The 25,353-nt window shown below is 41.3% G+C and overlaps 1 protein-coding gene and 2 non-coding genes across 3 annotated transcripts; 2 read left to right on the forward strand and 1 right to left on the reverse strand.

Annotated features, from left to right (window-relative positions):
• Nucleotides 1-965: 965 nt before the first annotated feature.
• Nucleotides 966-19,997, reverse strand: pin1.S (peptidylprolyl cis/trans isomerase, NIMA-interacting 1 S homeolog; the record flags this gene model as incomplete). The annotated part of the gene is given in 4 exon segments (NM_001095559.1): nt 966-3,216; nt 6,817-6,927; nt 8,112-8,312; nt 19,899-19,997. Coding segments are annotated over 4 exon segments (480 nt in total). The 3' UTR covers nt 966-3,106.
• A 280-nt stretch (nt 19,998-20,277) lies between these two features.
• trnae-cuc lies at nt 20,278-20,349 on the forward strand. Its single transcript has one exon. It is a non-coding gene; the product is annotated as a tRNA-Glu (tRNA).
• Nucleotides 20,350-20,606: 257 nt separating this feature from the next.
• Nucleotides 20,607-20,679, forward strand: trnak-cuu. The gene has a single exon. It is a non-coding gene; the product is annotated as a tRNA-Lys (tRNA).
• Nucleotides 20,680-25,353: the final 4,674 nt, after the last annotated feature.

A 25,353-nucleotide genomic window follows, 5' to 3' on the forward strand; every position in this document is an offset into this window, starting at 1 on the left:
ATAGCACTAAAGTCTTTTTATGATGAAGGCATGCCATTTGTTTCAAATTCTACAGGAAAAAAAAATGAACAGTTATAAACCACAGCACAAAATTTTGTTTTATTTTCAGAACCAAGGATGGTGTTAGCTTAGCCTTTAGCCGTAATTTCATCCTTTACATGCTCAAGCTATTGAGGTTTTCAGAATCGGGCTCCATGCCCCACTTTGTGGTCCAACATTTGGTCAGTGCCCCCCTCAACTCATAAGGTTACAGATATATGAAACATACAGTTGTAACAGTCACCATGGGTAGTTGTGGGGATATAGAAGACAGCAAAGCATTAAACTAGGGGTGTAAGTACAGTGTAAGATGCAACTGCTGGGGGCCCAGCCACTGCAGCTTAAAGGAACAGTCAGTGTAAAAAAAAACAAAAAAAAACTAGATACCAAGATAGTATGTCCAAAATGAAAAATGTTTCTAATATAGCAATAAAACTATATTGAAAACATTTTTTTATTTTGCACAGCCTATTTATCCAGTTTTTACTTTTACACTCAACAATTCCTTTACATATGTTATAGATAAAAGTATTCTTTACATTTAGGGACCCTAAACAATTTGAAGGAACTTCTAGTTACTACTGCCTTAAAGGACCAGTAACAAATTGATTTTATTAAAAAATTTAGTTAGTGTAGAATGAAAAAAAAAACACAAAGTCATATTAAACTTTTAAATTTTGAAATACGTTACCGAAACTCAGCTTGCGCTCCTCTTCAGAAAATGTGATCCATCATGCCGGGCTCGATTTCTCCTCCCTGCTTTCCTTATAGGAGATAGCCAGGGAGGAGAAATCGAGCGATGCACGATGGATCGTCAGATCGCCTTTTCTGAAGAGAAGCGCAAGCGGAGTTTCGGCAAGTTATTCCTTAATAAAGCCTTAGCGATTTAAAAGTTTAATATGACTGTGTTTTTGTTTTGTTTTTTCTTTCTACACTAACAAATTTTTTAAGTAATAAAAAAAAAAAAGATGTTACTGATCCTTTAAACCCATGCATCTGCCCCCATGCCAGGCTCAGCTACACTGGCTCTGACACAAATCATGTAATAACCTTCATTACAACTGGATGAGATCACCGATCAAATAAAGAGAAGTAGGCCATTTTGTAGCCTCAAAAAACAAAAAAAAAAACAAAAAAAAAAAAAAAAAAAAACTTTGATGCAAGTAAATGTCCTTTTGTCAGTCTCAGAAAAGTGAATCAAGGTATTAAATTAATCTTCATTTAGAGAACTGGAGCAGCATAACGAGTTAAAAACGGTTGCCCGAAGCAGCTATCCATGTACAAGAAGCACTTGCTAAATATTGTTGACTAATGGCTAATTCTAAACAACTTTTCAATTGGTCTTTATTTCTTATAGTTTTTGAACAATTTGCCTTTTTTTTCCCCGACTCTTACTAATTTTCAAATGGGGGTCACTGGCTCCATCTAAAAAACAAATGCTATGCAAGGCTACAAATGTATTGTTACTGCTACCTTCTATTACTCATCTTTCTATCCAGGTCCTCTCCTATTTACATTTCAGTCTCTTATTCAAACAAATGCATGGTTGCTAAGGTAATTTGGCCCCTAGCAACCAGATTGATGAAACTGCATACTGGAAAGCTGCGGAATAAAAAGCTAAATAAAAAAACCACAAATAATAAAAAATGGAAACCAATTGCAAATTGTCTCAGAATTCCACTCTATATGTCATTCATCCACTCTATACATCATACGAAAAGTTAATTAAAAGGTGAACAACCCCTTTAAGAAAAGGTATAAGCATTACGTGGGAAAGGCATCAGAGACAGCGGAGGTGGGTGCAGATGCAAAATTCACCTTGATCGCTCCCTCAGGAGATTCCCGAGACGTACCTTTCTGCAGTTTCCTCTGAAAGTAGTTACAAGGGGGCATGATCAATCCGAGGCCTTAAGCTTTCTTTACATTGAAAGTAGCTGAAGCGGTTTAGTTTTATAAAGGGTCTTAAAGGAAAGGTTAAAACTAAGTAAGCTTCATCAGAAAGGTCTATATAAATACACCAGTAAACCCTCAAAGTAATGCTGCTCTGAGTCCTCTGTCAAAAGAAACAGCACATTTCTTTCCTTCTATTGTGTACTCATGGGCTTCTGTATCAGACTTCCTGTTTTCAGCATAAACCTCCAGGGCTTGGGCTTGAGCATGCTCAGTTTGCTTCTCTTCCCCCTCCCCTAACTGCTGTAATCTGAGCCTAGAGCTACGAGAGACTAAAGGAGGAAGTGATGTCACACCAAAATGGCAGCTGCTATCTTGAACAAACAGAGAGCTTATATAGCCGTTTACTTAGGTATGGTAAAGCATTCTACAGAATAAATAAAGCATTCTAGCTTGCACTATTATGGTTAATCTATTGGCAATAAACTGCCTTGGTAGCTTTCCTTCTCCTTTAACATGCAAAATGAATTAGGTAACCCCCTATATAAAACCCTTACAAGATAGCCGCAGCCTAGCTAGAGTGAAATACACACCTATGTTCAATATGATCCTTATATTGTCAGTTTATAAGGAAGGAGAGAGGTCTCTGTTAAATATACATTCTTGCAGTGGGAGAGAAAGTGACACTAAGTAATTAGTCTCTCCCAGGGATTCTATATAGAATGTAGGGGATAGGTGTTACCAATCAAAAGGGCTCACATGAAAAATAAATATATATTGCCTCTAGGTCTCTGCTGCCTAATCAAGCATGTTCATTTGGCTACAGGAGAGCATGGCCTTCAGGATCTCATGCTGTGCCATTCACATTACTGCAGGAGCTAGAAAGAGTATCCTGATGGATCGGGAAGGTTCTGAGACAAGAACTAATTGTCTGGGGGAATTGGAGGTAATGAAAGAAACAACCCAAAGCCCTTCATGCACATCCCCTGCTAACGACACACAAACTTCCATAAATGAGGATACTTAAATGGCCAATAACTGATTGAACCCACTGAGCAGAACTGGGCCTGTATTTTACTAGACTACCCTATCCCTTATCCAGCCCCCTCCTCCCCACATCTAATTCCCTTTCTTCCCTCTCTGAAGCAGCGAGAGTTCCCATTATATAAAAGTGGAATCACTCAGTGCGGAGGATAATGTGAATGCCGGACTCTGTGAAGACGGGGCCACTCATCTCTCCAGGCCTCAGAGCGAAGGAAGCATCTTCGAAGGGCTTCTGCATTGCGCCTAGAGAGCAGGAGAAATGAAGTTACTGAGCCAGATGTATCCTTAGCACAGGTTATAGATGTAGGACTAAGTTCTTTCATAATAATAATAATAATAATAATGAAAGGATAAGTAAACCTTTAAAATAAGTGAATGTAAAATTGATGAGTGCTATTCTAAGCACTTTTGCAATGTACATTCATTATTTATTTTTTATTCCAAGATACTAAAAGGATTCTGTCATGATTTTTATGATGTCGTTTTTATTTATAAATCACACTGCAAATAATTCACTCTACAATATAAAATTTCATTCCTGAACCAGCAAGTGTATTTCTTAGTTGTAATATTGGTGTGTAGGTGCATCTCAGGTCATTTTGCCTGGTCATGTGATTTCAGAAAGAGCCAGCACTTTAGGATGGAACTGCTTTCTGGCAGGCTGTTATTTCTCCTACTCAATGTAACTGAATGTGTCTCAGTGGGACCTGGATTTTACTATTGAGTGCTGTTAGATCTACCAGGCAGCTGTTATCTTTGGTTAGGGAGATGCTATCTCGTTACCTTCCCATTGTTCTGTTGATCTGGGGGGGGGAGGAGGGAGGGGGGTGATATCACTCCAACTCGCAGTACATTAGTAAAGAGTGACTGACGTTTATCAGAGCACAAGTCACCTTAGCTGGGGGCAGCTGGGAAACTGTGAATATGTCAAGCCCCATGTCAGATTTCAAAATGAAATATAAAAAAAAAAAATCAGTTTGCTCTTGTGAAAAAACTGATTTCAGTGCAGAATTCTGCTGGAGCAGCACTATTAACTGATGTGTTTTGAAAAAAAAATTGCTATCCCTTTAAGGGATACATGTACCGTTAATATGAATAGGTTTTGGTACAACAGCACCACCTGTTTATATAATATATATCTGGAACGGTCTAAATCCTAAGACGGACGAATGGCTAGTGTCAGAGGGTTGATATTTGTCACCCCCACCCTCTATGACGCCATAACGCTATAGGGCCCAAGGCAGGATGGACTATAAGGGCTAATGGTCTACTGTGGACAATGGTCACTCATATAGCTTATACTAGGCCATACAAACAAAAGATCATCACTCTTACTTAAAATTCCAGAGTGTCAGCATAACGCCAGTCTGTCTGGTGGGGCCCCTTTTTGCAGAAGTGCTGCTCAAATTACTGGAAATACCACAATGGCCTTGGTTAGCCAATAGCTGATTGCGAGGTTGTGGACCGTTGGAGCTAGGCACAGTATGTTACAACATTCCTTTGATAACATGTAAGACTAAGTAAATCATTTAGACATTAATTGTACAAGGAGGAGTCAGACTATGTATGGTATTTCCGTGAACCCTTTGTCACAATTACTGTAAATGCCTTCTGAAAGCTATATAATGCCTGGACCAAGAGGTGTGTCTTTGGTAAGTCCTTGGCTGACATTCTGTGTGTTACTCCAACAGCTTACCCAGACAAAACTGTTATTATTGTATTATGTAAGAATAAATTGCCTGACTATTACTAAAGGTTTTCCTTTACTGAGTTTTGTCTTACACGAGGTCAAAATGGTACTACTAAAAATACCATCATATGGTGACCTGCCGACTGTGATCCAGTTTTTTCCAGTCATTTTTTTCAGGCAATGGAGGGCTCCAGGCTGTGCTACTGGAGTGTACCCGAGGAGCTTTGCTCCCGGATGTCTGTAGTGTACCCGTGGATATTTCTTCTCCCGGACGGTTTTCCTTGGAGCTTTACTCCCGGATGGTTGATTCACGCGTGTAAGTGCCCCTGGGTGGGGCATATATGTTTTTTCTAACTTCTTTTTGCCTATTGTTTTGTTAATTGTTGTGTTAATCAGCTGAAATTATCTGCCATTCATGATAGGAATCCGTAGTTTCCTTCCTGTTTTTGTATTTTCTACGTCTCTTATTCCTTATCATGAAGTGTAGTCTAAAACATCTTGAAATAGAAATTACACGTGTACTGTATGTTGTTTGATGAATGCAAAAGGATCCATGAATGTTGAATGTTGGCCTAGCCGAGTGCGTGAATAACTTTAGTGTAACTGTCATCTGTGTGATGGTGTACGAGAGAATTTGTGGCTCTATCTCAGAGTCTGCTTGCTGTTTAGGAGTTTTTCTGTGGTTCCTGTTTATGGGGCGACCTAGCAGGCCAGAAATACGGAAAACTAGGTTTTCTGAAGGAAATTCTGTAGAGTGTGAAGTGTGAATCACTTTCCTGTCCGTTTGAATTGTCAGATGAAAAACGAGAGCCATACAAACATCTAGGTGTTGTCCATCTGCAACTTCAAACCTATTTTCTCCCTTTCCACTCAATTGTAAGTCTGTTCTAAATTACAGAGAAAAGTATAACATCATTTTTTCCTGCAGGTGACTCCAGTTTATATGTCTGTTTGCCCTGTTTGTTTTATAAACTAATGTTAATCGCTCGCTGCTAAGTTTTTTTTGCATCCTACAGGTCTGTTAGAGCATATTTTGAATGTAATACTTGTGTGTATGTTAGAAAGAAAAGGACTTGACGGTTATATGACTTTGATGTGTCTGTAATGAATATGTTTACCTTACTGTTTTTGGTTCTCTTTAATGTTTATATGTTTTCATAGGTACCTCTTGTAATATAATATTTGTTCTATGTGTCTATCACTAAAATATTGTCATTTTGTCTTAGACTATCATGTCACTATTCATATCTTATCCTAACATTGTCTTCTTTGTTATTATTCTCATAGTAACATTAGTTCTCTTGTGTATTTCTGTTTGTGAATGGGTTACTCGTGAATAAGGTTAATTCACTCCACTTGTCTTTCTTGTGTTAACAGAAATATTAGTGTTGTCTCTTTAAATGTTCTCTGTTATAGTTTTTTGTCTCAAACTAACCTTACTTCTCTTTTTATCTTTATGTGTCAGATTGATAACTGTTTTCTAAGGGTATTATGTTTGATTTGTGATCTGAAGAAAAGAAAAAAACCATGTTCCATCAGTTTAGAACAGGGATCCCCAACCTTTTCAACCCGTGAGCAACATTCAGAAGTAAAAGGAGTTGGGGAGCAACACTAGCATGAAAAAATGTTCTTTGGCTGCCAAATAAGTGCTGTGATTAGCCATTTAGTAGTCCCTATGTTGATTGGCAACCTACATTGAGGCTCTGTTTGGAAGTACACCTGGTTTTTATGCAACTAAAACTTGCCTCTTGCTTTGAGGCCACTGGGAGCAACATCCAAGGGGTTGGGGAGCAACATGTTACTCACGAGCTACTGGTTGGGGATCACTGCTCTATACAGTGACAGAAGCTAGTATTGTGACCTGTGATTGGCAAATTTACACCTGCACAGTAACCCTCGGCAACCAGTGTGTATAAATGAGCACCACTATATCCCCCCCATCCAAAATGCCGGCTTTATTAGCCTACACTCTCTGGGGGAACAATATTGTATCAGGTGCCCTTTAAAGAAAGCATTCGGAACCCATGTACTATTTTTGGCCACACAAATCTCATTATACAGCAAACAGAGGCCCTTCTAATCCATCCAAACCTATTTTACTGAATAAAAAATGATATGCGTTTCTTGGAAGTGCTCCTTTAAATTGGGCTTACCTTTCCCAAAGCTGCCCAGATCACCTCCGGCCTTAGCTGAGCTGCAGTCACTGAACTGAGAAGCCAGAGATTCAAAATCCTCATCCCCCGATTTTATCTTCTGGATGTAGCCTGGACATTAAAATACTTTGTTATATTTCTGAATAACGCTGAAACCACTGAAAAAGGTCAGATAGAATGAATACTGGCTAGGGGCTTACATCTGCATTTCCTTTTGGTTAAAGTATTAAAAGGGGCATGGCCCGTATGGAAAAGGGCATGGCCCGTATTTAAAAGGGGCATGGCCCGTATTTAAAAGGGGCATGGCCCGTATTTAAAAGGGGCATGGCCCGTATTTAAAAGGGGCATGGCCCGTATTGAAAGGGACAGAGATTTGCGGCAGGAAGGGGTCATTCTTCCACTTTATAGAGCACTGGTAAGGCCCCATCTAGAATATGCCGTACAGTTTTGGTCTCCATCACTCAAACAGGACATTATTGTATTAGAGAGGGTACAGAGAAGGGCAACTAAGCTGGTAAAGGGAAAATCTTAGCTATGAGGAAAGACTGGCCAAATTGGGGTTGTTCACACTAGAGAAGAGGTGCTTAAAGGATAAAAATAAAAACTTGCAAAATAAAAAATGTTTCTAATATAGTTAGTTAGCCAAAAATGTAATGTATAAAGGCTGGAGTGACAGGATGTGTAACATAATAGCCAGAACTCTACTTCCTGCTTTTCAACGCTCCTGGTTTCCACTGATTGGTTAGCAGGCAGTTTTTGAGGGGAGGGGAGCCACGTGGAACGGTTTGTTTTCAAATCGGAGATGCACTTTAAGGATCAATTGCTCACTGAACAGTTTGTGTCTCACGTGAAAACGTTGGGCGACTTTGGAAAACCAAAGCAATACGTACGCCATCCTACGGCGATTGATTCTTGGCGGCAGGAAGGCATTTGAGGAGATTAGTTATCTGCAGTAGAGAAGATTTGTCGCTGGGCGACTCATCTCCCAGTGTGCCAGCACCCGAAGGGTGAAGAGTTACTAGTAGCGGCTACTTGTCACGGCTACAAAGGAGACAATAGTGATAATTGGTTTCACTAAGACACTATGGGGCAGATTTATCAAGGGTCAAAGTGAAAATACGAAGTAAAAAATTTTGAATTTCAAGCTTTTTTTTTTTTGTGTAGTGAATAGTCCAAATTCGCAAAGAAATTAGAAAATTCAAATACCAAAATGTTTCAAACTTTTGTTTAAAACTTGGACCATTCACCATCTAAAGAGCAGAGTGGCACAAAACACAAGCCCATTCCTTACCCACCATTAATGAGTTCCAGGGCCTCGTCCTTGGTGCGTGTGATGTTGTCCTGTCTCCATGATGAAGGACGCCGCGACTGATTGTGTTTCACAAGTAGATGAGAACATCGCACTTTACCAGGGTCCCCTTGGCCATTTTTCCCACCCGCAGTGGGCCTTTCCCATTGGCTGGCATTAGTCATGTGATTGAAATAATACACACGTCCTGTGGTGTACATAAAGACAAAGCACATGAGAGATGTAAGAGCACATCCTTGTGTACAAATAAAACTCACAACATCGTCTCTTCTGCCAACATCCTAATGCTGTAACCAACAGGGTGTCTGGCTCCTACTTCTTCCCACAAAAAGAACCGACTAGTGCTAGTGAGGGCTGTATTCAAACAAACACACCAATAATAACGCCCATACAGGAATTCATAAAGTGCTGATTGGGTTGTTGAAATTGGCTGAGCCCTGAGCCAACAAGCAGATCCTAATATGACCCTATGCAGACCCATCAGGCAAGCCCATCAGCTCACTAATGATATCCTCATCTCCAATCATCTCTCCCTACTATACCTGCTATCCCACAGTCACACTCCCTTCCAAGAGACTATTATCCCACTGTTACTATAGGCACCATCTCTCCCTACTATACCTGCTATCCCACAGTCACACTCCCTTCCCAGAGACTATTATCCACTGTTACTATAGACACCATCTCTCCCTACTATACCTGCTATCCCACAGTCACACACCCTTCCCAGAGACTATTATCCACTGTTACTATAGGCACCATCTCTCCCTACTATACCTGCTATTCCACAGTCACATTCCCTTCCCAGAGACTATTATCCCACTGTTACTATAGGCACCATCTCTCCCTACTATACCTGCTATCCCACAGTCACACTCCCTTCCCAGAGACTATTATCCACTGTTACTATAAACACCATCTCTCCCTACTATACCTGCTATCCCACAGTCACACTCCCTTCCCAGAGACTATTATCCACTGTTACTATAAACACCATCTCTCCCTACTATACCTGCTATCCCACAGTCACACTCCCTTCCCAGAGACTATTATCCACTGTTACTATAGACACCATCTCTCCCTACTATACCTGCTATCCCACAGTCACACTCCCTTCCCAGAGACTATTATCCCACTGTTACTATAGACACCATCTCTCCCTACTATACCTGCTATCCCACAGTCACACTCCCTTCCCAGAGACTATTATCCACTGTTACTATAGACACCATCTCTCCCTACTATACCTGCTATCCCACAGTCACAGTCCCTTCTCAGAGACTATTATCCACTGTTACTATAGACACCATCTCTCCCTACTATACCTGCTATCCCACAGTCACACTCCCTTCCCAGAGACTATTATCCCACTGTTACTATAGACACCATCTCTCCCTACTATACCTGCTATCCCACAGTCACAGTCCCTTCTCAGAGACTATTATCCCACTGTTACTATAGACACCATCTCTACCTACTATACCTGCTATCCCACAGTCACACTCCCTTCCCAGAGACTATTATCCACTGTTACTATAGACACCATCTCTCCCTACTATACCTGCTATCCCACAGTCACAGTCCCTTCTCAGAGACTATTATCCCACTGTTACTATAGACACCATCTCTACCTACTATACCTGCTATCCCACAGTCATACTCCCTTCCCAGAGACTATTATCCACTGTTACTATAGACACCATCTCTCCCTACTATACCTGCTATCCCACAGTCACACTCCCTTCCCAGAGACTATTATCCACTGTTACTATAGAACCATCTCTCCCTACTATACCTGCTATCCCACAGTCACACTCCCTTCCCAGAGACTATTATCCCACTGTTACTATAGGCACCATCTCTCCCTACTATACCTGCTATCCCACAGTCACACTCCCTTCCCAGAGACTATTATCCCACTGTTTTAAAAATAAAAACCCATTTTTAACCTCCCTACTATAAAAAACCTTGTTTTTTCCCCCCACTCACACCTCCCTTCCCCAGAGGAAAATTTTCCCTTTTACAAATTGGGGAAAAAATTTTTCCCAAAAACCCCCATTCCCCAAAACACAAAATTTTCCCAGGAAAAAATTTCCCTTTTTTACAATTTTTACAAATCTCTAATATAAAACCCCTTTTTAAACACAGGAAATCCCCCCAGGGGAAAATAATTCCCCTTTTTCCTTAAAAATTCTCCCAATAAACCGCTTTTCCCCACAGTCCCACAAAAAACCCTTCTTTCCAAAGGGGGGAACTATTAATCCCCTTTTAAAAAAAGAACCCCCAAAATTTCCCTTACAAAATTAAAAAAACTTATTCCCCCCCAACTCACACCTCCCCCCAAAAAACCTTTTTCCCCCGTTATAAAAGGGGAAAATTTTCTCCCAAAAAATTAAAAACCATTTCCCAAAGTAATTTCTAAAACAAATTTCCCCCTAAGGGTTCTTTTAAAAGTGGGGGCCCCAACCCAAATTCACCTACTTTTAAGTATCCCAAAATCAAAAACCCCCTTTCCCAAAAAAAGGGTAAAATAATTTTAAAAAAACTGGGGTTAACTTGACACCATTTCTTCCTAATATTTCCCCCTATCCCCCAAATCACATCCCTTTTCCCGAGGGCTTTTTAAAATTCCCCAAAAATTTAAAAAAAGGGGCCCCAAAACCCTTTTAAATACAAACCCCCCTATTTCCCTCCTCCCCTTTTCCAGGGCCCCCCAATCCCTTTGGGGTTAAAAAGAACCCTTTTTCCCCCCCACCAAAACCTGGGTTAAACCCCCAAGGGGCAACCCCTTTTCCCCGGGGGGGGGGATTTTTTCCCTGGGGGTTTTTCCCCCCAAGGGAACCCCCCCCCTTCCCCAATTTTTCCTGGGGGGAAAACCCCCCCAAATTTACCTCCCCCCCAGAGGGCCTTTTTTATTTCCCAATTGGGTTTTTCTTATTTCCAAAAGGCCCCTTTCCCCCCTTAAACCGCCTTTAAAACCCAAAACGGGTTTACACTTCCCTTCCCAGCCAAGGAACTTTTATTTTCCCAATGTTTTACTTGGGGCAACCCTCTTTTCCCTACAATTAAAAACCCGGTTAAAACCCACAAGGGGGAATTTTTTTTCCCCCGGGAGAAATTTTTTACTCCAATTTTAATTAAAAAAGCCAAATTTAAAAAAAATTCCAAATTTTTATAAAACCTTGGGATTTCCCCCAAACAAAACTTTTTCCCTTTCCCAGGGGATTTTTAAAAATTTTTCCCCTTTTTTTCCCATAAGAACCATCCTTTTCTAAAAGGGGTAAAACCCAAAAATTAAAACAAAATTTCCCCTTTCCCCAAAAACTTTTTTTTTAAACCCCGTTTTTCTTTTTTAAGGAAAAAACCAATTTTTTATTTTTACCTTTTTCCCATTCCCCAAAAATAAAACAACTTTTTCCCCTTCCCGAACTAATTTTTTAAACCAAAATGGGGGTTCCCATAAAACGCATTTCTTGGCCCCACTTTTCCTTTGGGGTATCCCAAAAGTTTTACCAAACCCCCCCCAGGGGGATTATTACCAAATGTTAATTAAAGAACCAATTTTTCCCCCAAAAAATAAAAATTTATTCCCACAAAATTAAGTCCCTTCTCAAGAGGAACTATACCCACTGTTTAAAAATTAGAAATTTTCTAAACCTAAAATAAATACCTTTGGGTAATTTTCCAAAAAGTCACAACCTTTCCCTTCCAAAAAAGACCCAAAATTATCCCACAGGGGAAAATTTTTAGGGGAACCATTCCCACCCCCCTTAAAACCTGGGGTAATTTTTCCCAAAAAGTTTCCAAGCCCTTTCCACCCCGAGGGTCTAAATTAAACCCATGTTTTTAAACCATACTTCCCCCCCTAAATAAACCCTGGGGATCCCACAGCACCTCCCTTCCCAGGGGACTTTTTTTATCCCAAATTCCCCCCCGACCCATTTCCCCTTTTCCCTTTTTTTTATACCTGCTATCCCCCCAGTTTACAATCCCTTTCTCAAGACTAACCACTTTACTTAGAAAATCTCTTACTAAACCTGCTATCCCCCAAACAATCCTTCTTAGGATTTTTTATCCCAAAATGTTACTAAAAAAGAACCAATTCTCTTTCCCCAATTTATTTTTGCTATTCCCAACAGTCACACTTCCCCTTCCAAGAATTCCCTTTTTACCCAAATTAGACCAAACCAAAACCTTTTACCAAAAAATATTTCCGCCCTTTCCCAAAGCCAAAAAAACCCCCCCTTCCCAAAAAGATTAAAATTTTCCCAACCTTTTTTAATTTTAAAAAAAGGAACCCCCACTTCCCTAAAAAAAACCTGCTATCCCCAAATCAAAACTCCCCTTTTCCCCGAGAACCCATTTATCCCATGCTTAAAAATAGACACCATTTTTTCCCCCACTTTTTTATACCTTTTCCCATCCCAACCAAATCAAAATCCCTTTTTCCCAGGACTAATTTTCCCAAACTTTTTACCTAATTTTGGGGCACCCATTTTTCTTACACTATACCTTTTCACCCAACAAATCACAAAATCCCTCTCCCAAAACTAGTATTTCCCACTTTGGGTTTCTATAGAAACCATCTCTCCCCACTATAAACCCCTAAACCCAAAAAGTTTCAACTCCCCTTCAAAGCCATTATTGGGTTACTATAAGGGAACCATCTTTCCCACTATTCCCATCTTTTCCCACAGTTAAAATTCCCTTAAGCAGGAAAATTAAAAAACGTTAACTATTTTTGGCCCCCATCTTCCCCCCAAATATTTTCCGGCCCTTTACAAGGGGCAAGGTCCTCCTTTAAAAGGACTATTATTCCCACTGGTTTCTAAAAAGACACCCCAATTTCTTTATTAATATTTAACCCGTATCCCAATTTACCTCCCCTCCCAGGGGGACTATTTTAAACCCCGCTTTACTTTTTAGGGCCCCAAACCCCTTTTCCCAAAAAAAATTAAACCTTTTTTAAAACCCAAAAAAGTAAAACTTTTTTCCCTTCCAAACCCCGAAAAATTAATTTCCACTCTTTCTTGAACCCCCCTCGCCACTTTAAAAACCTTTATCCCAAAAAAATGTTTTACCCCCCCTCCCCCGAGAAATAATTTTTCCCACTTTTTACTAAAGAAAATTTCGCCCAAAATAAAACCTTTTTTACCCACATTTAATTTCCTTCCGGCCCCTTTAAACCATTTTAAAAAATAGGCCAAAAACTCTCCCTTTAACTTTAAAAAACCCCGCTTTTTTCCCCAGTTTTACATCCCTTACCCACCGGGGTTTTTATCCCCTTTAATTAGCGGCACCAAAATTTTTACCACCTTTTACCCGGCTTTTCAACAGTTTTTTTACTTTTTCCCAGGTATTTTTAAAAAACAAAGAAACCATTTTCTCCCTCTAAAAACCTGCAAAACCAAAAACCCTCACATCCCTTTTTCCCCGAGTATTTAAAAAACCACTTTTTTACTTTTAAAAACACCATTTTTCCTCCCTTACTTTAATTTTTTCCCCTTATCCCCCCCGTTTACACTCCCTTCCCAGGACTTTATCCCATTTAATTTGGGGAACCATTTTCCCATTAATTTTGGAAAAAAAGGTCCAGTCCCTTTTCAAGCACTTTTACCCCCAAAAATGTTTTCTTTTTTTAAAAACAACCCTCTTTACCTACCCATACAAAAAAACTATCCAAAAAGTCATAAAAATCCCTTCCCCCCGGGCTTTTTAATCCACTGGTTTTTTCTATAGAAACCATCTTTTTCCCTTTTTCATATAAAAACCCCCGGCTAAAATCCCAAAAGTCACCAAAAAACCCTTCTCCAAACAATTTAATTTTCCCAAAATTTTTTTCCTAATAACACCATTCAAAAAAACCTTTAAAAAATACCTGCTTTTTCCCACAAAAATCATACTTTTTTTTTTTTCCCTTTCCCAAGAGACTTAAAAATTTCCAATTTTTAAAATTTTTAAAGGGCAAACCAAAAACTTTTTCCCTTTTTCTAAAAACCTTTCTATCCCAAAAAGTCAAAATCCCTTCCAGAAAACTTTTTTATCCAATTTTACTATAGAAAACCCAATTCTCCCCCCTTTTTTTATACCTGCCCTTTTTCCCACAGTCAACTCCCTTTTTCCCAGAGAAAATATATCCCAACCCCTTTTTTTCCTTAATTTGGCCCCCAATTTTTTCTCCCTACTTTTAAAAAGGGGGAAAAAATTCCACGTTCAAAAAACTCCCCTTTTTCCCAAAAAAGACCCATTAATTTTCCCCTGTTAAAATTTTTAGGCAACCAAATTTTTTCTCCCCTTTCTATAACCCGCCCATTTTTTCCACAGTTTTTTTAACACCCCCCTTTTTTCCCCAAGAACTTTTAAAACCCCCCTTGGGGACCCTTATTAAAGGGGCCACCATTTTCTCCGCTAAAAAAATTTTTTAAACCCTTGCAAATCCCCCAAAAGGGGCCCCACCCCCCCTTTTCCAGGAACCTTTTTATTTCCACTGTTAAAAATATTTTTGGACAAACTTTTTCTCCCCCCTACTATTTTCCTGCTATCACCCCAAAATCAAAACCCCCCTTTCCCAAAAGAAAATTATTAATTTCCACCCCGTTAAAATTAAAAAAAAACAAAAAACCCTTTCCTCCCTACATTTTCCTGCTATCCCCCAGTCAACCCCTCCCTTTTCCCAGAGCTTAAAATTTTTTCACCTGTTTACCCCAAGAAAACCCAAAAACTTTTTTCCCTTTTCTATTAAACCCTGCTTATCCCACAAAATCAAAAAATTTTCCAAAAGAAAAATTTAAAATTTTTCCCAAAATGGTTAAATATAGACACCCATTTTTTTCCCTAACCTTTTACCTTAAAAAAAAGTAATTTTCCCTTTCCCCGAGATATTAAAACCCCTTGGGGTTAAAATTATTTTGAACCCTCTCTTTTCTATACCGGGGTGATTACAATTACATTTCCCCTTTCAAGCCCCCTTTAAACCTTTCTAAAAAAGACAAAAACCCTCCCTCTCCCTACCTTTTTTACCTGCATTTCCCACAATTCCAAAAACCCCCCTTCCCAAAAAGACTATTAAATTTCCCCCTGTTTTTCTTAAATTTTTGAAACCCATCCCCTTCCCTTTTTTTTTATTTTTCCTTGCTTTAAAAACCCACAAAAATTTACAAGTCCCTCTTTTAGAGAACCCATTAATTACCCAAAAAAAATGTTTCTAATTTTGCCAAACCCTTCTTTTTTACCCCCACTAAAAAACCTTTTTCTTTCCCCACAGTTTCAAATTTTTCCCCCCCTTCCCAGAGACTATTATTCCCAAAAATTGTTAACTTACAAGGAACAACCCCCTTTTCTCCCTTTTCTTATTTAAAAATTGGGTATCCCACAGTCCACCGGCCCCTTCCCCCGAGACTATTTATTCCACTGTTTAAATTAAAAAGGAAAAAACCCATTTCTTCTACCTTACCTTTATTTTTCCTGCCCAAACCCACCCCAGTTCATACTCCCTTCCAGGGGACCAAATTTTTCCACTGTTTTTTAAAAATTTTTGGAAAAAAAACCCAAAAACTTTTTTTCCCCTTTTCTTTAAAACCTTTTCTTTTCCCACAGTCCCCCACTCCTTCCAGGGGACTATTATCCCCCTGTTTATAGAACCATCCTCCCTACTTTTACCTGCTATTCCACAGTCAACTCCCTTTTCCCAAAAAACTATTATCCACTGGTTTAATATTTGGGGGCCAATTTTTTCCTTCCCTTAATTTAAAACCCCCCCCCCAAAAACCCAGTCACAAAAATTTTCCCTTTTTTCCCCCCAAATATTAATTTTCCCGTTACTTTTAAAGGAAAACCCCCCCCCCCCACTATTTCCTGCTAAAAACCCCGTCAACTCCCCCCTTTAAAAACTATTAAAACCCCTTAAAAAATTTTTTTCCCCTTTTTACAAACATTTTCTCCCTACATACCTCTATCCCACAGTCACACTCCCTCCCCCGAGACTATTATCCCCCTGTTACTATTAAAAAGGGAAAACCCCCCTTTTCCCCCCCCCATACCCCCCCCCTTTTTCCCAAAAAGGTTCCCCCCTTTTTCCCTTTCCCAAAAATTTTTTTCCAATGGGTTAAAGAAACCACTTTTCCTTTCCCCCCCCATTTTTTGATCCCAAAAAAACCCCAACCCCCCCTTTTTTCCCCCAAAATAATTTAAATTTCCCCCCACTTAATTTTTAACCAAAACCCTTCCCCTCCCACTTTTAAACCCGCATTAAAATTTTCCAAAAAAACAAAAAATTCCCCTTTTCCCCCGGGGGAAACCACTTTTTAAAAAAAAAAAGACAAAATCTTCTTTTAATTTTAAACCCGCTTTTTCCCCCAAAATCCAAAACCAAATCCCTTTTCCCAAAAAATAATTAATTTCCCCTGTTACTATTTAAAAAGGAAAACCAAACTCTCCCCCACAAATACCTCTTCCAAAAAAAGGGCCACCCCCTTTTTCCCCCCGACTTAAAAAATTTTTTCCCTTTAAATTTACTAAAAAAAAACACCAAAAACTCCCTTTTTTTTACCCTTTTTTTTTCCCCCCCCCGTTTTTTTAAGGGCCCTTTTCCCTATTCCTCTACCCAGCACATCCCTTCCCCGGACTTTATCCACGTTTTTATAGCACCTCTCTCCCTACTATACCGCTATCCCCAGTCACCCTCCCCCTTTTTCCGAGACATTACCCGTTTTTTATAGGGACCACCTCCCCACTATACCTGTTCCCATCACACTCCCCCTTCCAGGGGTATTATCCCAAATTTTCTTTGACAAACCCTTCTCCCACTTTCCTTATCCCCAGTCACATCCCTTTCCCAGAATATTATCCCCTGTTACTATAGGCACCATTCTCCCACTATACCTGCTTTTCCCCAAAAATCACACTCCTTCCAGGACATTTTCCCCTGTTCTAAGGCACCATCTCTCCCTCATCCTGTATCCCACATCCCCCCCTTCCAGAGATATTATCCCTTTACTATAACACCCTCTCCCCTCTATACCGCAAACCCAATCACACTCCCCCTTCCCCCAGACTATTTCCATTTACTTAACACCCTCTTTTCCCTACTATACCTGCTACCCACAGTCCACTCCCCTTTCCCCGAGACTATTATCCCTGTTACTATGGGACCCCCTTTTCCCCCCTAACCGCTTCCCAGTCCCCTCCCCTTCCCAAAACTATTTTCCCTTTTTCATAGCACCACTCTCCCACTATCCCCCATCCCCCAGTCACATCCCTTTCCAAAACTATTTCCCCCCCTTCTAAGCCCTCCTCCCTACTATACCCGCTACCCCCAGTCACACCCCTTCCCAGAGATTTATCCCCCTGTTATTAGGGCCCATCTCTCCCTTTTTATACCCGCTATCCCCCGTACACTCCCTTCCCCAGACTATTATCCCCCTTTTCTATAAACCATTTCCCCCCTATCGCTATCCCCCCGTCCATCCCCCTTCCCGAGCTATTATCCACTGTTTTTTTTAAAAGGCCCCTCCCCACTATACCTGCTATCCCCATCCCCCAAATCCCCCTTCCCCAGACTATTATCCCTTATATAGGCACCTTTTCCCCCACTAAACCGCTATCCCCCCGTACCTCCCCTTCCCCCGAGACTATTTCCCCCTGTTTATAAACACCATCTCTCCCCAAAAAACCTGCTATCACACAGTCACACTCCCTTCCCAGAGACTATTATCCCTAATATTACTATAGACACCATCTCTCCCTACTATACCTGCTATCCACAGTCACAGTCCTTCCCAGAGACTATTATCCACTGTTACTATAGCACCATCTCTCCCTACTATACCTGCTATCACACAGTCACACTCCTTCCCAGAGACTATTATCCCACTGTTACTATAGGCACCATCTCTCCCTACTATATCCTGCTATCCACAGTCACACTCCCTTCCCAGAGACTATTATCCACTGTTACTATAGACACCATCTCTCCCTACTATACCTGCTATCCCACAGTCACACTCCTTCCCAGAGACTATTATCCACTGTTACTATAGACACCATCTCTCCCTACTATACCTGCTATCCCACAGTCACACTCCCTTCCCAGAGACTATTATCCACTGTTACTATAGGCACCATCTCTCCCTACTATACCTGCTATCCCACAGTCACACTCCTTCCAGAGACTATTATCCCACTGTTACTATAGCACCATCTCTCCCTACTATACCTGCTATCCCACAGTCACACTCCCTTCCCAGAGACTATTATCCACTGTTACTATAGGCACCATCTCTCCCTACTATACCTGCTATCCCACAGTCACACTCCCTTCCCAGAGACTATTATCCACTGTTACTATAGGCACCATCTCTCCTACTATACCTGCTATCCCACAGTCACACTCCCTTCCCAGAGACTATTATCCACTGTTACTATAGGCACCATCTCTCCCTACTATACCTGCTATCCCACAGTCACACTCCTTCCAGAGACTATTATCCCACTGTTACTATAGACACCATCTCTCCCTACTATACCTGCATTCCACAGTCACAACTCCCTTCCCAGAGACTATTATCCACTGTTACTATAGACACCATCTCTCCCTACTATACCTGCTATCCACAGTCACACTCCTTCCCAGAGACTATTATCCACTGTTATATAGGCACCATCTCTCCCTACTATACCTGCTATCACACAGTCACCTTCCCTTCCGACAGAGACTATTAAAACCAAATATTACTATAGCACATCTCCTCCCTACTATACCTGCTATCACACAGTCACACTCCCTTCCCAGAGACTATTATCCACTGTTACTATTTGACACCATCTCTCCCTACTATACCGCTATCCCCAGTCACAGTCCCTTCCCAGAGACTATTATCCCACTGTTACTATAGGCACCATCTCTCCTCTACTATACCTGCTATCACCACAGTCACACTCCCTTCCCAGAGACTATTTATCCACTGTTACTATAGGCACCATCTCTCCCTAACTAACACCGCTATCCCACAGTCACACTCCCTTCCCAGAGACTTATTATCCACTGTTACTATAGGCACCATCTTCCCTACTATACCTGCTATCCCAGTCACCTCCCTTCCCAGAGACTATTATCCACTGTTACTATAGACACCATCTCCCTACTATACCTGCTATCCCAGTCACACTCCTTCCCAGAGACTATTATCCCACTGTTACTATAGACACCATCTCTCCCTACTATACCTGATATCCCACAGTCACACTCCCTTCCCAGAGACTATTATCCACTGTTACTATAGACACCATCTCTCCCTACTATACCTGCTATCCCACAGTCACACTCCCTTCCCAGAGACTATAGAATTACTATAGACAGCTGACTCAGTGCTAAGCTGTAGAACATTGCCAGTTAGAGACATACAATACAATACAATAGAGAAGTAGGAGGGAGCAGGCTATTATCAGACACAGAGGGATCAGGAGAGTCTCATCACGGGCAGGTCAGACACAGACAAATGGCAGTGAAAGGGTCTGGTAGTAGGAAAACACCACACAGTTTCCATAAGGGCAACATAATCATATAGTAGTTATAATAGTAGTTATAATAGTAGTTATAATAAATCAATTGGACGCCGCATTCCTCAGACAAACGAGGCCGCACTATTAAACGCAAGGATATCTGGGAATTGTAGTTCTACATCCTCACAGCACCGCCTATAGCAGGTAGCGACTACAGGTCAAACAAGCACGGCACTAACTCAATGACACAACGGCGCCTCTGTATATTATGTACCAGAGCTTCGGCTCATGCGCTTCTCCCACCCGGGCGGTAGCTTTTCCTCGTCCGCCATCTTTCCTGCTGCGTCAGGCCAAGCACCGCCCTCACAAACCACTCCGTCACCGAAGCGCTTCCCATTGGCCAGTCCCTGCTCAGGCTTTAGCCATTGTGCGAACTAGTTTACCGAGAAAGCAGCCAATCGGAAACCCTAACAGAAGGGCGGGAAATCATACGCGCGTTGGATTGGTTGTTGAGGAATAAATCGAGTTATTTTTTTTACTAAAGGGGGCGTGGATGAGAGGTTGTGCGCATTGTAAACGGTAACGCGCGTGCGCAACAGTGTGGTTGCTTGGTGTTTTCGCTATTCTCATGCCTAGTGTTAGCAAACTAAGCTTCCCTGGTGGTCTAGTGGTTAGGATTCGGCGCTCTCACCGCCGCGGCCCGGGTTCGATTCCCGGTCAGGGAAAGTTGTTTTATTACTGAATTGTAAATATAAAAATGAGTTTCTTTTTAAAACAGTGCTCAAACTGTGTGAGTAATATAGGCTTACGATAGACCAGACCTGCTAGTTTTACTGTCTGAAGTCCAAAATATTTATACATAAATAAATGACGTGTGGAGCCGCTCAATGGGGATATTCAGTCAGATGTGAAAAGAGAAACTGTTGCTAAAGCTTTTTCATTACTGAGGGGCAATGGTGTGTTATGGGGTCTTTCAGCATCAGCCCGGCTAGCTCAGTCGGTAGAGCATGAGACTCTTAATCTCAGGGTCGTGGGTTCGAGCCCCACGTTGGGCGCAGCTTTTTATTTTGAAGGCTGTGAGACTTACCAGTCATACCGATATATAACATTCACAACCTAATGAGATGCTTTACTGAACATGCGGCATTGTACATCCAGTTCCAGAAAAATAAATATCAAAATAAGACGGAAATGAAAAACAACTGCCGTGACCCGGAGTTGCTGCGGCCACAACGCAGAGTACTAACCACTATACGATCACGGCGAGCCACATGTGCGGACTTTCAAACTGCCAGAAATAAACTGTCTAATCTTCTGGTGCATCTCTGCGTCATCTATTCCCAACTCTCTATTTTGAGGCGGAAATGAGCAACATTACTTATTAACAGTAGGACACACAAAATGACTCAGGCTGTGAATGAAAAGTTGTGAACTGTTTGTTAATAATGCCGTTCAGCCTCATACACTGCCACAAGAAAGGGCAACGACACCCATAGCTCCTCAGTAATTTACAGCAGAGAATTATTAAAGGTCAAATAGAAAATTCCAATTTTTTTATGGTCAAAACTCTCAAATTCTAATTCTGAATTATCCAAACTCAATTTGAGTTTCAATTCGAATTTCAAGATTTATCATATTCTGGCCCTTTAAGAACTCAAATACGACTTTTTCCAGCTAAAATCTGCCGAATTATCATATAAGACAATGTGAGAGGTGCAGTGACGAATTTGGAGTTGTTTTCGGGTTTGGTTGAATTCGATTCGAGTTTTCGAGTCGAGGATTTCGAGCAAAATCGAATTCATGTGAGTTAAAAAAAAACTCATATGTATTCGAAATTCAGCCCTTGATAAATGTGCCCCTAAGTATTTGCACAAATCAGGAAACGAACCTCCGCGCAGAACAGAATATTCCAAAAATGAATATACAAACTGAAACCCATATGAAGTCGTTTTATATTTGATCGTGTGACTCTTCCTCTGTTACTGCCTTCTGGGAGTTGTAGTCCGTAGCTGCTTAAGAAGGGCCTCCCGCAAGTTAATGCTACGGACATTCTGTGGGCTGTTTAGTGATGTTGTTGGCCATTGAAAGTTATAAAATAAGTTATGGTGCCCCACAAACATCATTTAAGGTTTCTTAAACATGAGAATAAGTATTTTGTTTTATTAGAACATATCGTAACCAGTGATGGGCGAATTTGTCCTGATTCGCTTTGCCGAAAAATTTGTGAATCTTCTACAAAATTTTTTTAATGCTGGCGAATTTTCAGGAATTTATTCGCCGCCAGCGAAATGCGGAAATTTGCAGCAAATCCGTGCCTGTCAAATTTATTCACCCATCACTATTTGTAATTTTTAACTGCTTATCAGCATTTGCAGGGTCTCATTACTCTGTAGGTACCCTCACCTCAGGGTTGCCGGTTCTAATTTTCAAAACCAGCCAAAGTCAGCTACAAAACCAGCCCAAAACTAGTCAAGATGCACTCCAAAAGTAGCCCAAAATAGGACAATATGTTCAGTGAGTCTAAAAATTAAATGAATATATGTTAAAAAAAAACTTTTTTCAAAGTTTTTGCATGAAGCAAAACGGTACAGATTTGCCCATCACCAGGGGCGTAACTACAGAGGGGGGCCCAGGAGGTATAAGGGCCGTATAGATTCTCCTAAACTGATTGCGCAATTGGCCAATAACACCATGACATCATCCAGTCTGCCCTGCAAAATCACTGGTCTGCCTCATGACATCAGAGGCCCACCCCCCGGCTCAGACTTAGCAGCCTCCAAAAGTGGCAACCCTAGGCTAAATGGATACCATATAATGGGCAATACAGCATTAGGTTGTGAAGAGGGTCAAGCTTATAGGACCACCATACACATACTAATTTTATATGCACATATGTGACATCAGGGGCGTGACTGATGACGTGGCGATCAGTGATTGGCTGATCGCCATGTCATTCACTTTGAGGATGTCCTGTCCGGATTTCTCGGTCTCGGTGGCAACCCTGCCAGGCCCATTTTTAGCTCATGAAATGAATACAGTTATAGGAAAACATTTGTTTATTCATTCAGCCATAGTTGCAAGAGTATCAAGGGCAGCAAATACGTATTCACCCATATCTCACCCTAACTGTACTTCTAGCTGGACTTTCAGGTTTATTTAGGAGAGAAAATTGCCATTCTCCTCAGTTCTCACCCAAATTGGTCAACAGGCTGAGCACCCCTGTCTCAAGCCCCCATAAGAGGTCCAGCCTTTGGTTAGTGCCACCCATAGCTCATAACATGGTAATAAACATCATCCTTCATTACAAAGATGGCTGACAGCTGGCTCTTAATAACCTACTGCTGGCTCTTAATAACCTACTGCTGCAAAGAGATGATCTGTTTTGTTGTGGTAATACAGTCAGCCTGGAGTCTCACCCTGGGAGTTGCATGAGCTTTAATGTAGTATAATGTACGGGCCTATGTATGAATATACAGTATGTATATAATATATCTTTCCCTACATATGGTGCTTACCATTGATAACTGTGGTATTGTCCAATTACAGCTGTACACATTCATTTACACATTTCTTAGTTCCTGCCTACTTCAAATGATTGTAATAATCCTTAGTCAGGTAGGAGACATCCTGAGTTTTTATGACCCAAACTCTAGTTTCTGCTTTCTTCAAAGGATTACCCATCCTGTAGTCTGATCAAATGCAAAATAAAGGTGGCCACACACAGGGAGATCTGCTTGTTTGATCTCTCCTGATATGCCCACATTGAGCTGGGTGATATCGAGCTGATCCGATTGTGGGCCCTAGGGTCCAATGATCGGATCAGAATGGAGGCGATACAGGCCGTCAGATTGTGGGACCGCATCAACTAACAGATGCAGCTGCTATCCGACTGGATTTTTTACCCTGCCCAATCTGCCTTTGGTCGACTTTCGGCCAGATATCGATCGGGGACACCCAATGGATAGCCCCACACATGACCCAATAAGCTGCCTACTTTTATTGGCCCATGTATCGGGGCCTTAAGTTAGGTCCATCTAGGATGCTCTGATTCCTAACTGATATTCTAACAGGTGGGTGGACTAAGAACAACATACCACAAGAAACCATCTGGAGAGGGTGTTTTACATTTCAAAGAGGAACTGTTTGTACAGTTGTTATTGGTATAAAGAACATCTAAAGAAATGAGCTGGTTTAACTAAAACAATAAGTTTGAGATATCTGTTCAACTTGTCATCAGCCAATCAGAACCATTCCCCATTTTGTTCGATGGGATAGAAACAGTAAAACAATGGAGCTGGTTTATCTGATTGAGAGAAGAAGTAGAGGCAGAGCCGGGCCAACCCAGGCAGGCGCCCTAGGAAATCTGGCGCCGGCTGAGTGCGCGCTCGATAGCGCATGCACGAAGTTACTTTCCACCGTGCATGCGCGAAGCTGCGTTCCAGCGCGCATGCGCAGAAACACCTTTACACAATGGATAGAAGCGGCAGTTGGGTAGAGACGGGACTGGACATGGGGTAGGCGGCTGAGCAGGTATGTGCCTGGCACCCCCCCAGCAGCTTTGCGCCCTAGGCACGTGTCTACTCTGCCTACCCCTCGTTCCGGCCCTGAGTAGAGGAAGGAAGGAAAAAGAGTTGAAAGATAAGGGAAGGAAGGGCGAGAGAGAGAGAAAGGAGGTGGTAGAAGGAAGGGCATAGGGAAAAGCTCTTTATAGATATATCCTGTGGGCACATTTTGACCTCTGTATCATTTGCTGTCTCTGGGCTGGATAATCTTTATAAATTGTTGCATCCTTTTACCTGGCTGTGGTAAATTGCAGAATCTACATTTCACACTTCTATGCGGATATATACCAATCTACAAATCACACAACATGGTCCTATGGTCCAATGATCGGATCAGAATGGAGGCGATACAGGCCGTCAGATTGTGGGACCAATTTTACCCTGCCCAATCTGCATTTGGTCGACTTTCGGCCAGATATCGACTGGGGACACCCAATGGATAGCCCCACACACGAGCCAATAAGCTGCCTACTTTTATTGGTCCATGTATCGGGGCCTTAAATTAGGTCCATCTAGGATGCGCTGATATTCTAACAGGTGGGTGGTCTAAGAACAACATACCACAAGAAACCATCTGGAGAGGGTTGAGAGGGCGAGAGAGAGAGAAAGGAGGTGGTAGAAGGAAGGGCATAGGGAAAAGCTCTTTATAGATATATCCTGTGGGCACATTTTGACCTCTGTATCATTTGCTGTCTCTGGGCTGGATAATCTTTATAAATTGTTGCATCCTTTTACCTGGCTGTGGTAAATTGCGGAATCTACATTTCACACTACTATGCGGATATATACCAATCTACAAATCACACAACATTTTCACTCGTGACCCGGATATAATTTTTAGAACAACATTTAGGAATGGAGCTTGTTAGCTGTTCTAGTCATGAGCTGTCACAATCAAGGAGGTGTTTTGTTACGGGCTACGGTATGAGAGCACTCCGTAATATGGTCTGTATGTGTTTTTGAATGATCGTTCTGCACAAATAGCTAACTTGTTAGCATGAGCTAAAACTGTTGTACAACACCACCGGTATGCTTATACGGAGAAGAAAGAGAAAATAAATAAAAGAGCTCAAAATAACTATGTTTAATTTCCAGTGATGTTTAAATTATAAATCCACATTAAATGTTGACTTTTTCCAAAGGTAAATTTCCCTTTGGAAATCACAG

The sequence above is a fragment of the Xenopus laevis genome, chromosome 3S, assembly GCF_017654675.1.
Source record: "Xenopus laevis strain J_2021 chromosome 3S, Xenopus_laevis_v10.1, whole genome shotgun sequence".
NCBI lineage: Eukaryota > Metazoa > Chordata > Amphibia > Anura > Pipidae > Xenopus > Xenopus laevis.